Source organism: Staurois parvus, unplaced genomic scaffold (genome assembly GCF_062004578.1).
Source record: "Staurois parvus isolate SC_StPar_1 unplaced genomic scaffold, SC_StPar_1.0 ptg000735l, whole genome shotgun sequence".
NCBI classification, from domain to species: domain Eukaryota; kingdom Metazoa; phylum Chordata; class Amphibia; order Anura; family Ranidae; genus Staurois; species Staurois parvus.
This window is the reverse complement of record NW_028318531.1, coordinates 66,369-81,451: the sequence shown is the minus strand read 5'-3', so window position 1 is coordinate 81,451 and position 15,083 is coordinate 66,369. Positions and strand designations below refer to the sequence as shown.

Here is a 15,083-nt window from a genome sequence, read left to right as displayed (position 1 = left end):
TCCGTGGCGCGAAAATCTGGTCCGTCCGTTTTGTCCTATTGGCTGCGAGTGGCGCGAAGCGGCTCACGTGATTCTAGTTTGGCGCGAAAGTCCGTGAGCTTGTGGAGCGGTAGCAGCGTGTGATCGGTGACCAGGATGGACGTAGAACAGCCCGGAGCCCCGGCCACCGCCGCCCCCCATGTGAAGGATGAGTTGGCTGACAAGTGTCAGAAGCTGTTCCAGGACTTCCTAGAGGAGTGAGTGTCCCGGGGGGGGGGCAGAATTCTCGGGCAGTGTGATTGGGGGTCACGTAGCTGATTGGCCCTATATCTCCTCACCCAGACTGGGCCCCCCAGGAATTGGTGCTTTCAGTCTGTTCCAGGAGCCATGGGAGGGACTGCAACTTCAAGGAATGTGGCATGCTGGGAGTTGTAGTTCTCTTAGAGATGGGACTGGCTGGCATGACTTGCTGGGAGTTGTAGTTCTCTTAAGGGGCGATAAAGTTGGCCAATGTGGCCTGCTGGGAGCTGTAGTTCTGTAGGGAGTGATGGGTCTGGCCTGCTGGGAGCTGTAGTTCTGTAGGGACTGACGGGTCTGGCCTGCTGGGAGCTGTAGTTCTGTAGGGACTGACAGGTCTGGCCTGCTGGGAGCTGTAGGGACTGGCCTGCTGGGAGCTGTAGTTCTGTAGGGAGTGACGGGTCTGGCCTGCTGGGAGCTGTAGTTCCGTAGGGAGTGACGGGACTGGCCTGCTGGGAGCTGTAGTTCCGTAGGGAGTGACGGGACTGGCCTGCTGGGAGCTGTAGTTCTGTAGGGAGTGACGGGTCTGGCCTGCTGGGAGCTGTAGTTCCGTAGGGAGTGACGGGTCTGGCCTGCTGGGAGCTGTAGTTCCGTAGGGAGTGACGGGACTGGCCTGCTGGGAGCTGTAGTTCCGTAGGGAGTGACGGGACTGGCCTGCTGGGAGCTGTAGTTCCGTAGGGAGTGACGGGACTGGCCTGCTGGGAGCTGTAGTTCTGTAGGGAGTGACGGGACTGGCTAGTGTGACTTGCTGGGAGCTGTAGTTCTATAGGATGCAGTGGGGTTGGCTGATGCGGCATGCTGGGAGTTGTAGTCCTTATAGGACTGCTTGATATGCCATGCTGCATGTTAAAGTTCTATAAGGTGCTATGAAGTTGGCTGATGTGGCAAGCTGGGAGTTTTAGTTCTGTTATGGACAGTGGCGTTGAGGGATGGTATGCTAGGAGCTGTAGTTCTATTGTGGATGAAAAGAGACTGGCTGATGTGACATGCTGGGAGTTGTAGTCCCACTGAGGAGTCCTGAAAACAAGGCAAGCTAGGAGTTGTAGATCCATAGGGAGTAATGGGGTTGACTGACATAGAATACTGGAAGTTGAACTTCTGTAGGGGATGATGGGATTGGCTGACAGTGTGCTGGGAGTTGTAGTTCTTTAGGGGACAGTGGTGTTGGCTGATGTGGTTCTCTTGGAAAGGATGGGACTGACTGACATGGTATGCTGGGAGTTGTAGTTCTATTAGAGGGCGATGGGGTTTTGGTGACTTGGCATGCTAAGTTGTATTTGTTATGTTTGGCTGATATGACATGCTGGGAGTTGAAGTTTCTTAGGGGTGACAAGGTTGACTGACATGTTATGCTGGGAGTTGTAGTTCTCTAGGACTAATGGGGTTGGCTAACATGGCTTTGCGTTTTAGTTCTATTGGAGAAGATGGGGCTGGTGGGTGGCTGGTGTGACATGCTGGGAGTTGCGGTTCTATTGGGGCAATTGGACTGATGGGGCTTGTTGGCAATTGTAGTTCCATATGGGGTTGACTGGCATAGCCTGCTGGGAGCTGTAGTTCTGACATGGCTTGCTGGAGGTTGTAGTTACCTAGAGGGTGATGGGGCTGGTTGACATACAGAACTTTGACAAAGTATTTATACCCCTTGAAATTTTCCACATTTAACCAAAAACGTAAATGTATTTTATTGGGATTTTATGTGATAAACCAACACAAAGTGGCACATAATTGTGAAGTGGAAGGAAAATGATAAATGGTTTTACCAATATCTGAAGTGTGGCGACATTTGTATTCAGCCCCCCGGAGTCAATACTTTGTAGGACCCCCTTTCTCTGCAATTCCAGCTGCAAGTCATTTTGGGGATGTCTCTCCCAGCTTTGCACATCTAGAGAGGGACATTTCTGCCCATTCTTCTTTGCAGAATCGCTCGAGCTCTGTCAGATTGGATGGAGAGCGTCTGTGAACAGCAATTTTCAAGTCTTGCCACAGATTCTCCATTGGATTTAGGTCTGGACTGTGACTGGGCCATTCTAACACATGAATATGCTTTGATCTAAACCATTCCATTGTAGCTCTGGCTGGATGTTTCGGGTCGTTGTCCTGCTGGAAGGTGAACCTCCGCCCCGGTCTCAAGTCTTTTGCAGACTCCAATTGCCCTGAATTTGGCTCTCCATCTTCCCATCAACTCTGACCAGCTTCCCTGTCACTGCTGAAGAAAAGCATCTCCACATGATGCTGTCACCACCATGTTTCACGGTGGAGATGGTGTGTTCAGGGTGATGTGCAGTGTTCCGCCACACAGCATTTTGCTTTTTGGCCAAAAAGTTCAATTTTGGTCTCATCTGACCAGAGCCCCTTCTTCCACATGTTTGCTGTGTCCCCCACATGGCTTCTTGCAAACAGGACTTCTTGGTTCCTCTAGCTTTTAGTTGGGGGTATCAGAGTAAAGGGTGCTGAATAGAAATGCACGCCTCACTTTTCAGATATTTATTTGGAAAACCATGTTTCATTTTCCTTCCACTTCACAATTATGTGCCACTTTGTTGGTCTATCACATAAAATCCTAATAAAAATACATTTACGCTTTTGGTTGTAACATGACAATGCAGAAAATATCAAGGGGTATGAATACTTTTTCAAGGCACTGTGTGCTGGGAGTTGTATTCCTATAGAAGGTAATAGGACTGGCTGACATTGAATAATGGGGGGAGTTATTCTTTACTAGCTATGAGAGACTGGCTTGTCATGCTGAGAGTTGTAGTTCTATATCAGCTATGGCAGACTGGCATGCCATACTAGGAATTGTGTGTTCACTGCTGAAGGGAAAAGACTTCTGGTGTATGATGGGAACTGTAGTTCCTCAGTGGCTGAGAGCTGCCATTTCTATGTAGGAGATGCACATTGAGAATTTCTCATTCATGGCACTGATGGTATTTCGTGTCTTTCAGGTTTCAGAATTCCGATGGAGAGTTGAAGTATAAAAGTGATGCAGAAGAGTTAATCCGCCCGGAGAGGAACACGCTTCTCGTCAGTTTCCAGGATCTGGAGCAGTTCAACCAGCAGCTGGCCACCACCGTCCAGGAGGAGTTCTATAGGTGAGGGTCTGATCCCATCTTTTCCTGTATTTATTCAAGGCGCCCTTCACTTGCTGACTTCTTGTTTCTTAATCAGAGTCTACCCGTACCTCTGCCGAGCGGTGCGATCTTATGCCAAAGACCATGGGAATGTGCCACAAAACAAAGAATTCTACGTGGCTTTCCAAGACCTTCCCACCAGACACAAGTAAGATCTGCTGTATGACTTGTATTTGTCTAGTTTCTGTGCTCAGATTCTTGTTTATGGTACAGTTTATCATACAGTAAGTTCCTGATCACTTGCAGTGGAGAACAGTATTAGAAGACCCCTCCATGCGGCTCCACACAAGACTCATGTTTTGTTCTCTCGTCTCCTTAGGATCAGGGAGCTGACCACTCCTCGTATAGGCTCTCTGATGAGAATCAGTGGTCAGGTTGTCCGGACTCATCCTGTGCATCCTGAGCTGGTCAGTGGTACCTTCCTCTGTCTGGACTGCCAGACTCTAGTCAAAGATGTGGAGCAGCAGTTCAAATACACCCAGCCCAGTATCTGCCGGAACCCCGTGTGTGCCAACAGGAGACGCTTCATGCTGGACACCAATAAATCCCGATTTGTTGATTTCCAAAAGGTAATGTACTGCTTCAACCCAAATAGGTATCTGCATGAAGGTTTCAATGTGGATATCTGCCTATAACTGTGTCTTGTGAAGTTTTTTTTTTTTTTTTCACTTCTAAACTACCTGTGTGCAGTTTAGGGATGTACATTGATAAGCAGGGATGTACTCCTTGGGTTGTGGAATTTTGTATCCCCTGTATTCTGATACATGTAACCATTACATGTGATGGAGTTTTAGCTGTAAAACAGGGTGCCTTGTCACTCCCAAACATGGTTCACTTATATCAAATGACTGGCACCTCCTCTAGCTCACTACCCACACATAGGCTGGGGTTGGTGAATTTTGGGCATCTCTAGAGAAGTCTGCAATAGGCTGTCCTTGGAATATAAACAGAAACCATTACAATTAATTGGACTGTTTGTGGGTTTCCAATCCGTCTCTGAATTGAACATTGCCATTTAGTTGCAATAATCAGACAGCTGATTGGTGGAGTTCTGTGTACAGATATGCTCCCCGCTGGAAGGGTCATGTGAGTAGACTTTTGTTTGCTCATGGAAAATTTTTCTTTGTAGACCACTAAACAGAAGAGAAGCAGTTCTAACTTGATGCCTAACATCATCCAAATACGTTTTTGGATAAAGTGGGGAAGGATTAGAACCTGTCTGGTTTTTATGGCTGTCCCCACCAGGAAGAGTTCTTCTTGCTTTGCCTTCTCAATGGGGGGGGGGATACAGTTTCGGTATTGTTTTTTATTACTGTGAGCTATTAGGGGAACCATAGCTGTCCCCACCCCAGCGGTTAAGGAAGTGTTTGAAGTGTGGTGTTTATGTAGACCTGTTGGTTACCAAGTTGGTGCCTCAACTACTGTCCATGTTGAGATTAAGTCCACCTCTGTCAAATGTCAATGTGGGGATTGCTTTCACTTGTGACTTGTTAGCTGTCAAGACTCCAAGTACATCCTGGTCATGATATCAAAGAGGCTGTTCAGGGATAAAATTGAAAACTAGTCCAAAATTTGCCTGCAAATAAGCAGAGTTGCATTAACCTCCCTGGCGGTATTCCTGAGTGTAGCTCGGGGTAAAGTTTCAGTACCAAAAGCGGTGACCTCGGGCTTACCATGCGGCGCTGCTCCGGGATCTGTTCTTCTCTTACCTTGTCCTGCGCTCCCGCGATGTCCCTCCTGCAGTGTCCCCGGCAATGTCCTCCGGCGGATGCCGGCATCTGTTTTCTGGGTTTCGTCCCCTGCGACGTCGGGACGGAACTGGCAGGAAATTTGAAAATGACAAAAAGTGACATTCGCTCAATACACTAAAATCGCATAGTAAAACATTACTGTATCAAACCATTTCACATACATTTTGTCCCGAGTGCTTTGTCCTGTGCCCTGCCTGCATTTTTACTGTTCTTTCTGCCTGGAAACTGAGAAACGTCCATGGCGTCCAAAAAGCGTTCCTTTAGGTCAAAATCGGTTTTAGACCAGCTAGAGAACAGCGATAGTAAATCAGAACCACTTGCAGAATTGAGTGCTAATGATTCGTGATAATTCCTCATCAGACACTGAAAACGATTTTGCAACTTTGCTCAGCGATGTGCGAACTTAGCGCTCTATTTCAAATTTCAGTGTTTTTGGTTTGATTATATTATTGAATTTAAATTTATTATATTATTTTTTATGATTATTAAATTATAACTTATGATTTCGTGTTTTTTAATCAATCCCGGGGATGTTTACTAGACTCTTGTTCGGACAGATTTCAGTGAGTTATTCCTAAAAATTACATGCCTACAATAAAAAAACTACATATTTCCATGCAATAAAATGTACCGCTTTGAGCACAGAAATACGGACATAATCAGACCGCTAGGGAGGTTAAAGTGGAATTAAACTCTAAATTTTTAAAACCTGATGACAGGAAGAATTATTTTTTATTTTTTTTTTATAACAGAAGAGACCCTAGTGGTCTGTTTCCTCTCATGCTTCTCCCTTCCTGTCAGTGGTAATGTACACTGAGCACAGCATGCACAGATCAGAGAGTACATTTACAGCGCTGCTCTGTGCTAAAGTGGAAGTGACTCCTGTGAGCATGTGCAGGAGTGACATCATCGCAGGCCAGCTATTCAAGTAACACAAAACAATAATAATTGGCATTGGAGAGGCGTATGACTATATGGGAGGAAAATGGTCCATAAAAGTCCAAATGAAAGACCATTGGTATTCACAGTGGGAGTATAGAAGCACCCTTAGAGCAAAGCTGAACTCTGTGTATGAAATAGAAGCAGAGGGGTGCCGGACAAAGTGCAGCATTAATCTTCTCCCAGGTTTTCCTTCTGGGTTTGCTCTGGTCAGCTACTTGAATAGCTGAAAAAGAAGCAGAGGGGCGCAGAACTAAGTGCACCATTAAAATGTATTTTATTGTAGATAAACAATTAGCAACTCACAGAAGGAAGGTAAAAACAGGCATGTCACAGAATGGGTCCATACTCCCGGAATGGCAGGAAGCAAGCAAACGATATCCACACATATGGCGTAGTATGGGAAGGGTAGCCTGGTGTGGCCAGCCAGCGCAGGAAACCAATGTGAACCGCAAGATGGCACCGGACGTGCCGTCAGCCAGGGGCGTGATGACGTAGGTGGGCGGTGATGCATTTCGAAGCGGAAGCTTCTTCAGAGGTCTAAAGAAGAAGCTTCCGCTTCAAAACGCTTCACCGGCCACCTACGGCACGTCCTTGGCTGATGCCACATCCGGCCCGGCACCATCTTGTGGTCCACGTCGGCTTCCTGCGGCGGCCAGCCGCACCAGGATACCCTTCCCGTACTACACCATATGCGTTTATATCGCTTTCTTCCTGCTGTTCCAGGAGTCTGGACCCATTCTGTGACATGCCTGTTTTTTTTACCTTCCTTCTGTGAGTTGCTAATTTTATCTACAATAAAATACATTTTAATGCTGCACTTAGTTTGGCGCCCCTCTGCTTCTTTTTCAGCTATTAAAGTAGCTGAGCAGAGCAAACCCAGCAGGAAAACCTGGGAGAAGATAGAAGCTGGGACCAGCGGAAACACTAACACCACAGCCCTGGAGGGCTTTTACAGGTAAGTCTGCCATAATGTGCTAATAAGTACATATTAATAAGCTTACCTGTGGTGCATACTAGTACATTATAGCAAAAAACACCTGGGGGCCCATTAAAAAGAGGAAAAAAAGTTTAATTCCACTTTTTATAAATTTTGGTCCAAGTCACATTCATCATAAAGAAGGGTGGACACATCACAACTTTTATGTTTTTTAAGTTTAGGGACTCAATAGTCAGCGTATAAAAGCCTTTTTTTGTGATTCTTGTGTTGCAGTATGATAGTATTTGTGCACTTACCCACAGCAGGGATGTTAGTTTCTAGTGTAACAATGTGGTTTTGTTCTTCTTCCTAGGTTCGCATCCAGGAGACCCAGGCAGAGCTCCCACGGGGCAGTATTCCTCGTAGCGTGGAAATCATCCTTCGTGCTGAGGCTGTGGAGTCTTGTCAGGCTGGCGACAGATGTGATTTCACTGGATCTCTAATCGTCGTACCTGATATTGCTCAGTTGGCTACACCAGGTAACGGTGATAGCTATTCAGATACTTGAGTGCTCTGAGGGAGGATCGTGCATGATAGAATAAGATGTGTATGTGAGAATTCAGCCGCTTTGGGGGTTATTTACTAAAACTGGAGAGTGGGAAATCTGGTGCAGCTCTGCATAGAAACCAATCGGCTTCCAGGTTTTATTGCCGAAGCTTAATTGAACAAGCTGGCGATGGAAGCTGGCTGGCACCAGATTCTGAGTGCGCCAGTTTTAGTAAATCTGCTCCTATGTGTCATCATTGTGACACTATTAGTCCAGTGTTGCTGACCATGTTACTGAATGTACAAAAACCTTGAAAAAGTACTGGATTAGTAAGCGTTTCCAACAATTAACCAGTATTTACGCCTAAAATGGCACAAATGCAGTGTATTTGTCAAAAGGTTAGTATTTCAGTAACCACTTTAAATATTGGTTTTAAACCAATATAATTTATGTAAGTACAGATTTTTAAACCAGTGTTCTGGCTGTTCACCAGCATCAAATGCAAGAAAAATAGATGGAAACAGCAAGGAGACCTGTACAGCGAAGTAGATGTAGGCTTCCTTTCTCACCTTTTGAAAATCCAATAGGCCTTGCTGTCTTTTGCTGAGTGCTTTTGAGTTTTTGTGACAGAAAAATCATGTAAGCATGAAGAGAGTGAAGTAGCCTATGATCAGTCCAAAAGATAAACGAAACCAGCGCTCCAGTCTTCATACAACCAAGGAGATGCCAAAATTCCAACCGACGAGGTGCTGCCCTTCTAAGATCGGGAAATCTGACCACTAGTGGAAAAGAATAGACAAGGGCGCACTCTCATCGTGCATTACCGTGGTAGAACACGTATTTATTGAATAAAAAAGGATATATACTCACAAACCAACGTGATTAAAAGCAGTATAAGTGGTCCACAAGGACAGTCACAATACATCTGTGTCTAATGATGCGGATAAGCTGACACGTTTCGGGAGCTGAACCCCCTTCCTCAGAGCAAGGGGAAGGGGGTTCAGCTTCCGAAACGCATCAGCTTATCCGCATAACTAAACACAGATGTATTGTGACTGTCCTTGTGGACCACTTATACTGCTTTTAATCACGTTGGTTTGTGAGTATATATCCTTTTTTATTCAATAAATACGCGTTCTACCACGGTGATGCACGATGAGAGTGCGCCCTTGTCTGTTCTTTTCCACCAGTCTATGATCAGCTTACTTGTTTGGGTCGGTATTTCAAAGTACTAAAATGACTGGATCAGATTGATCCGCCAAGCAACTATATAGAGGGATCAGGACCTCCTTCCTCCTGCTGGTGATCCCTCTAGTGGTAACTAAAGATCTATATAGAGGGATCACTTAGATTATAAGCTCCCAGGATCAGGCCCTCCTAATCCTCTTGTATTGAACTGTATTGTCTCCCGTTATATTGTAAAGCGCTGAGCAAACTGTTGGCGCTATATAAATCCTGTATAATAACTTAGAAACTTCAAAGAGGAGAGGTCAGCGATGGCAACCTACATGGTCCATGCAGGTTTCGCTTCGTTAGGCCTCGTCTGCTAGGGTATGCTCACATATATACCTGGCTTTGGGGAAAGTTAGGGGATCGTATGCTCGTATCTGCCTGTGGGTTTCATGACTGACCGTTTTCTGACAGGTGTCCGAGCTGAAACAAGCTCACGAGTGGGAGGAGCCGAAGGTTATGAAGCAGAAGGCGTCCGTGGCCTTAAAGCCCTTGGTGTCAGAGACCTCTCCTACAAACTGGTCTTCCTTGCATGTCACGTTGCACCAACAAATCCCAGGGTAGGTAATATGTGGCCTGTTTTAACACATTATATGGCCTTGACAAAGGCAAAATGTAGTACAAATAAGGGTTAATCTACTCTATGGTCCCAATTTCCAAGAAACGCCTGTTTGCCGCATACAATTTTATTATGAGCATATTTTATAAATGGTGGTAACCAAGTATATATCCGCCTTCCCACATTCCAGAGACATGCTGGTAGGTTAACCTCCCTGGAGGTATTCCCGAGTGTAGCTCGGGGTAAAGTTTCAGCACCACAAGCGGTAACCCCGAGCTACACTTGGGAATACCCTGCAGCATTGCTCCGGGATCCCTTCTGCACTTACCTTGTCCTGCGCTCTCGCGTAGTCCCCAGAAATGTCCACCGGCCGATGCCGGCATCTGTCTTCTGGGTTCTGTCCCCTGCGACGTCTGGATGTACGGGGACGGAACTGGTGGGGAAATTTAAAAATGTCAAAAAGTGACATGGACTAAAATCACATATTAAAACATTACTGTAGCAAAAGCATACATTTTGTCCCGAGTGCTTTGTCCAGTGCCCTGCCTGCATTTTTACTGTTCTTTCTGCCTGGAAACTGAGAAACGTCCATGGCGTCCAAAAGGTGTCCCTTTTAGGTCAAAAGCGGTTTTAGACCAGCTAGAGAACAGCGATAGTAAATCAGAACCACTTGCAGAATTGAGTGATAAAGATTCGTGGGGGAAATTCATCATCAGACACCGAGACACGATTTTGCGACTAAGCTCAGTGATGTGCGAACTTGGAGCTATATTTCGCATTTCAGTGTTTTTGGTTTGATTATATTATTGAATTTTATATTTTTTTGATTATTAAATTATAACTTATGATTTTGTGTTTCAAATTTTAATATACCTGGGATGTTTACTAGACTCTCTTGTTTGGACAGATTTCAGTGAGTTATTCCTAAAATGACAGGCCTACTAAAAAAACCTATTTCCATGCAAAAAAAATGTACCGCTTTGAGCACAGAAATACTGACATAATCAGACCGCTAGGGAGGCTACTTGGCTCCTGTCTAAATTGGCACTTGTATGTATAAATGTAAGGTAGGGACTACTAGATTGTAAGCTCCTTAGGGACTGATGTGAATGTAAAAAATATAGATCTATATTTATCTTTATATATGTCCATCTGGAGAGACAGGATGGCTTCTTGTATTTCTTGGTTGCATAGTTTTGCTTGACTTCTTGAGCCTGCAAAGAGCCCTCATTTCAAGCTGGTCCCTCTTAACTCTTTTGTGGGCTTTTTATATATCTTTAGGGGTAGGGGCTCACAGCTCCATGGTGATAACTAAATGTGGCAGGGCAGGTTTTGCCACTCAAGTTCAGTGGGTGACTATATCCTTTTTGATTGATTTGACCCTTTTTACTAGAAAGTGATTTTGCTTGCATAAGACTTCATTGAATCCTTTCATAATCAAGTATTCCAAAAAGCTGCAATTCTCTTTGTACTTGTGTGCGCCCTGGTCCTGGAGCTATATATGGTTGTGAAATTTTGATCTGCTTGTTTAGTTGTATGACAGAAGTGTTGGATGATGGTAATAATAGGTATTGTACTCACAAACGACAGTAAAGTCGAAGGCACATCATGAAAGCACAGCTTTGTCAAAACCGCGCTACGTTACTGTCTGCAATGGGTAGTGTAGACATCCAATAGGATAATGCGTTTCAAGGACTTGCCTTTTCTTCGGCACCACAAGGCTGAGGAAGAGGCAGGTCCTTGAAACTCGTTAACCTATTAAATGTCTACACTACCCATTGCGGACAGTAACGTAGCGCGGTTTTGACAGCTGGTTTCATGATGTGCCTTTTGACTTTACTGTCGTCTGTGAGTACAATACCTATTTCTAAGGTGATGCACTAGGCTAGTGCACCCTCTGTTCTTTCTCCATTCAGTACATTTTGGAGGGCTGCAAGATGTGCATATTCCAGGACATTCATGATGTGGTCCTAGCCTACACTGAGTCCATCCCTAAGCGCAGGAGCATTTGTTTGCTGGTTCTGTGTTGGTGTATGATGTAGGATAAGACCTAGTCTACCGACGTGTATTTGTATGTATATATGTGTATATACATTTTTTTGTTTGTTTTCCTTCCCCCCCCCCCCCCCCAGTTTGGTGGAAAAGATCTGAATGATGAGGATATGACAGCAGAGAGCATCAAGAATCAGATGTCTGTGAAGGAATGGGAGAAGGTTTTTGAGATGAGCCAGGATAAGAATCTTTACCATAATCTCTGCACCAGTCTCTTCCCTACCATACATGGTACGTTTATCCTCCACTGAGCCTGTAGCTTCTGCCAAGTGTCATCATAATCCTAAAACTTTTTTTCCCCCCCCCCTTACCATGCAGGTAACGATGAGGTGAAGCGAGGTGTCTTGCTCATGCTTTTTGGTGGTGTCCCAAAGACCACTATGGAGGGCACATCTCTGCGTGGAGACATCAATGTTTGCATTGTTGGAGACCCAAGTACAGCAAAGAGTCAGTTCCTCAAGTAAGTAGAACATTGTGTGCATCTTCGATCTCATGGCTTTTGTTTGGGCAGGTCTGCGTACTATATCTGTAGCCCACTGATACTAAATAATACTCGTGATCCCCATTCTACCCACTAAACCACAAAACTCCCTTCATGAATAAACAAAAAAGCAGGTGGCTACAACCAATTGATAGTGCTCCCACTAACACCAAGAAGACCAAAAATTAAAGTTTGGCTGTGCCTTCCCTAAAACTGATGCAAGTGATGCCTAATTGTACATGTATGATAATGTTTACCAAACAATAGTGTGCATAATATAAACAGTGAAATCGCTGATAAATAATCAACTTGTATTATTAAATACAAAGTCTCAATTCATAAATTGTGATAATCGTCGGTAAAGTCCTTTTTTATAACTTGTTCCACCCTCCATGTTTATAGTCATACAGTGACTCCCACCACCGTTCATAAATGCGCTCACCGTGTCCTGTAAAGCAGGTCAAAAACGCCTTTTCTAGCCTAGGGGTAGATTTCCAAGCTGCTCCACTGTGTCTAGATATCTTCCAGGACTCTAATGGTAGCCTCCCACTTGACAGGTGTATGGCCCCTTTTGTAAAACTAATCGCCGCTCTTTAATCTTGTCATTTAAAGATTCATTTTTTTTCACTTTGATTTTCGGGATGTCTTTGAATTCAGTCCTCTGTAGGTTCATTTTGATTTCCATCAAACGATGGGGCATCCTTACGCTCCTAAGACATTACTCAGTCCATATCAGGATAGAGATCCAGCAGGAGATTTTTCCCCATTGAGATTTGAAGTGTGTTCAAAGTGTTCCTATTTTGAGCAGTTTCTATTCTCTTGCCACTAAAGCTCCAATATCTACATTCCGCCCCACCTCTCAAAGTGAGTGCCTTTTTTAAAAGACAATTCACACTATTGCAGTAAAGTTCCATTCAAATTGAACGTAACTTCCCAATACAAAGCTTGTGTATGCATGGCTTCACCAGACCAGGAAGTAAAACAAAATCTAACTTGGGGCCATGAATTAAAGTGCTGTCCTTCTAACAGTGCTTATAGCTAATCTCCAAAAAAGTTGACGCTTTAATAATATGCCTGGGACACTGATTTCAATACTTTTTAACAAAAAAAAAAGTAATCCTTTTAAATATACCCAATGCAGAGTCAGGTGATACAGAGATGAAACAAGTCATCCTACATAAGTTGTACCTATTTATCTAAAGCTGTCTTTCCCCCTACTTTCATTCAAAGTGCAGAATTTACACGGGTTCTTCCAGGTCTGAAAAGCCGGGAGCTGGAGGTACATCAGGGAGATATGAGTTGTTTGAAGGGAATGGACACAGCCCCTGCACACAGGAACAAAACTGAGACTGTTAATCACAGACTGTGCTGGAGCTTCCCCCCCACCCCCTCTGTTGGTGTCAGGAAGTGACTCGTGCAGATAGCAAAGGAATGAAACAGCAGACCGAAATTACGCTGTGCTCTGGATTGAGACAAGTACACACTACAGAGGGATATGCGTTGTTCATATTTCATGTGTGGGCAGCACAGTGGCTAAATGGTTAGCACTTCCGATTGGCAGTACTAGGGTCATTGGTTCGAATCCCAGGCACGGCGCCACCTGCCTGGAGTTTGCATGTTCTCCCTGTGCCTGCATGGGTTTCCTCCAGGTACTCCGGTTTCCTCCCACACTCCAAAGACCTGCTGGTAGGTCAGTTGGATCCTGTCTAAATTGGCCCCAATATGTGTATGAATGTGAGTTAGGGACCTTAGATTGTACACCCCTTGAGGCTTAGGGACTGTTGTGAATGTATAATATATGTGTAAAGCGCTGCGTAAATTGACAGCACTATATAAGTACCTGAAATAATAATGTCTGAGGTTTACAACAACTTTTAAGGGATTTTTTAGGGTATATGTTGCTGTGAATGTTCTGTCAAATGGCTTGCACATGTTTAAATAGTCTCCTTTTTTAACCTGTACATCAGCATAACAATGTTACTTGTTTTTTCAGACACGTTGAGGAGTTCAGCCCGCGGGCGGTGTACACAAGCGGGAAGGCATCCACTGCTGCTGGTCTGACTGCGGCTGTAGTGAAGGACGAAGAGTCCCATGAGTTTGTGATCGAGGCCGGAGCCTTGATGTTGGCCGATAATGTGAGTTGCTCCTTACTGCTTTGTTTTCAATCAACAGGGCTTGTAGCCAGTGCTGAAATCTTTGCACTCACACTGAAGCCATATTTGAAAATGTTCAATAGGACAGTTTGGTTTTACTGGAGATTTTAGAGCGGAACTAAACCCATTGATTTATTGGTTTCAGAAAACCTGCCCAGCATGCCAGAAATACTGTCACAACTTGCTTGTGCTCTCAACCAATCTGTCAAACCATCAAATGGCTGGTGTTGTAACTGATTTACATGTGCAGCACCATGGCAGTTGCAAATCAGAAGCTTAAATGGCAGCTTCCTTGGCTGAGAAGTAGTGGTGCACCAAAATGAAAATTCTGGTGCCAAACACAAAAATTCAAAATGCACTTGGCTGAAAACCGAAACGTGCAGTTTTTAAAAATGAATATATATTTTATATTAAAAAAAATACACTGATTAAAAAAAATATATATATACCCCATTTTTTGTAAAATATGAAAGAGGATGTAACGGCGGGTAAATAGATACCCAACATGTCACACTTTAAAATTGTGAACACTCGTGGAATGGCATCAAAATGCGGTACTTAAAAAATCTCCATGGGTGATGCTTTAAAAATGTCTATTGGTTAGTGTAATGTTACAGAGGAGGTCTAGTGCGAGAATTTACATATGTGGGCATGGCCTACGTATGCGTTCACTACGTGCAAGCACAGGAACGGGCACGTTTTAAAAAATTTTTTTTTTTTTTTGCACTGTCCCTTTAAAAAAAAAAAAATTATAACTTTTATTATCACAAGGAATGCATGCCTGCCTTGTAAAAGATACTTGGTGACAGGTCCTCTTTATGCAGAGATATGGGGTCAGTATATCCGGAAGTGACATCACTCTGGTCCTCCAAGGGCATAGAGATGAGTGGAGGCCATCTTTGCTTCACTCATCTCTATGCCCAGCGCCAGGATCATTCAATGGTTTCTCAGGTAAGGCTGAGAGCTACCGAGTGGTAGTGGCGGCCAAGAGGGGGCAGGGTTTTTTTGGTAGCTGTACTGGTGCTTTTTTGTTTTTGTTTGTTTT

General features: G+C 44.4%; 1 protein-coding gene across 1 annotated transcript in view; it reads left to right on the top strand.

The window, feature by feature from the left end:
- Positions 1-15,083, top strand: part of MCM6 (minichromosome maintenance complex component 6) — a 29,124-nt gene continuing 14,041 nt past the window's right edge. The window contains exons 1-9 of the mRNA XM_089654054.1: positions 1-236; positions 3,222-3,368; positions 3,445-3,555; positions 3,727-3,976; positions 7,390-7,555; positions 9,208-9,353; positions 11,485-11,635; positions 11,723-11,864; positions 13,879-14,020. Coding sequence (XP_089510180.1) covers positions 136-236; positions 3,222-3,368; positions 3,445-3,555; positions 3,727-3,976; positions 7,390-7,555; positions 9,208-9,353; positions 11,485-11,635; positions 11,723-11,864; positions 13,879-14,020 — 1,356 coding nt within the window. The 5' untranslated portion in view covers positions 1-135. The remainder of the gene's footprint in view (positions 237-3,221; positions 3,369-3,444; positions 3,556-3,726; positions 3,977-7,389; positions 7,556-9,207; positions 9,354-11,484; positions 11,636-11,722; positions 11,865-13,878; positions 14,021-15,083) is intronic.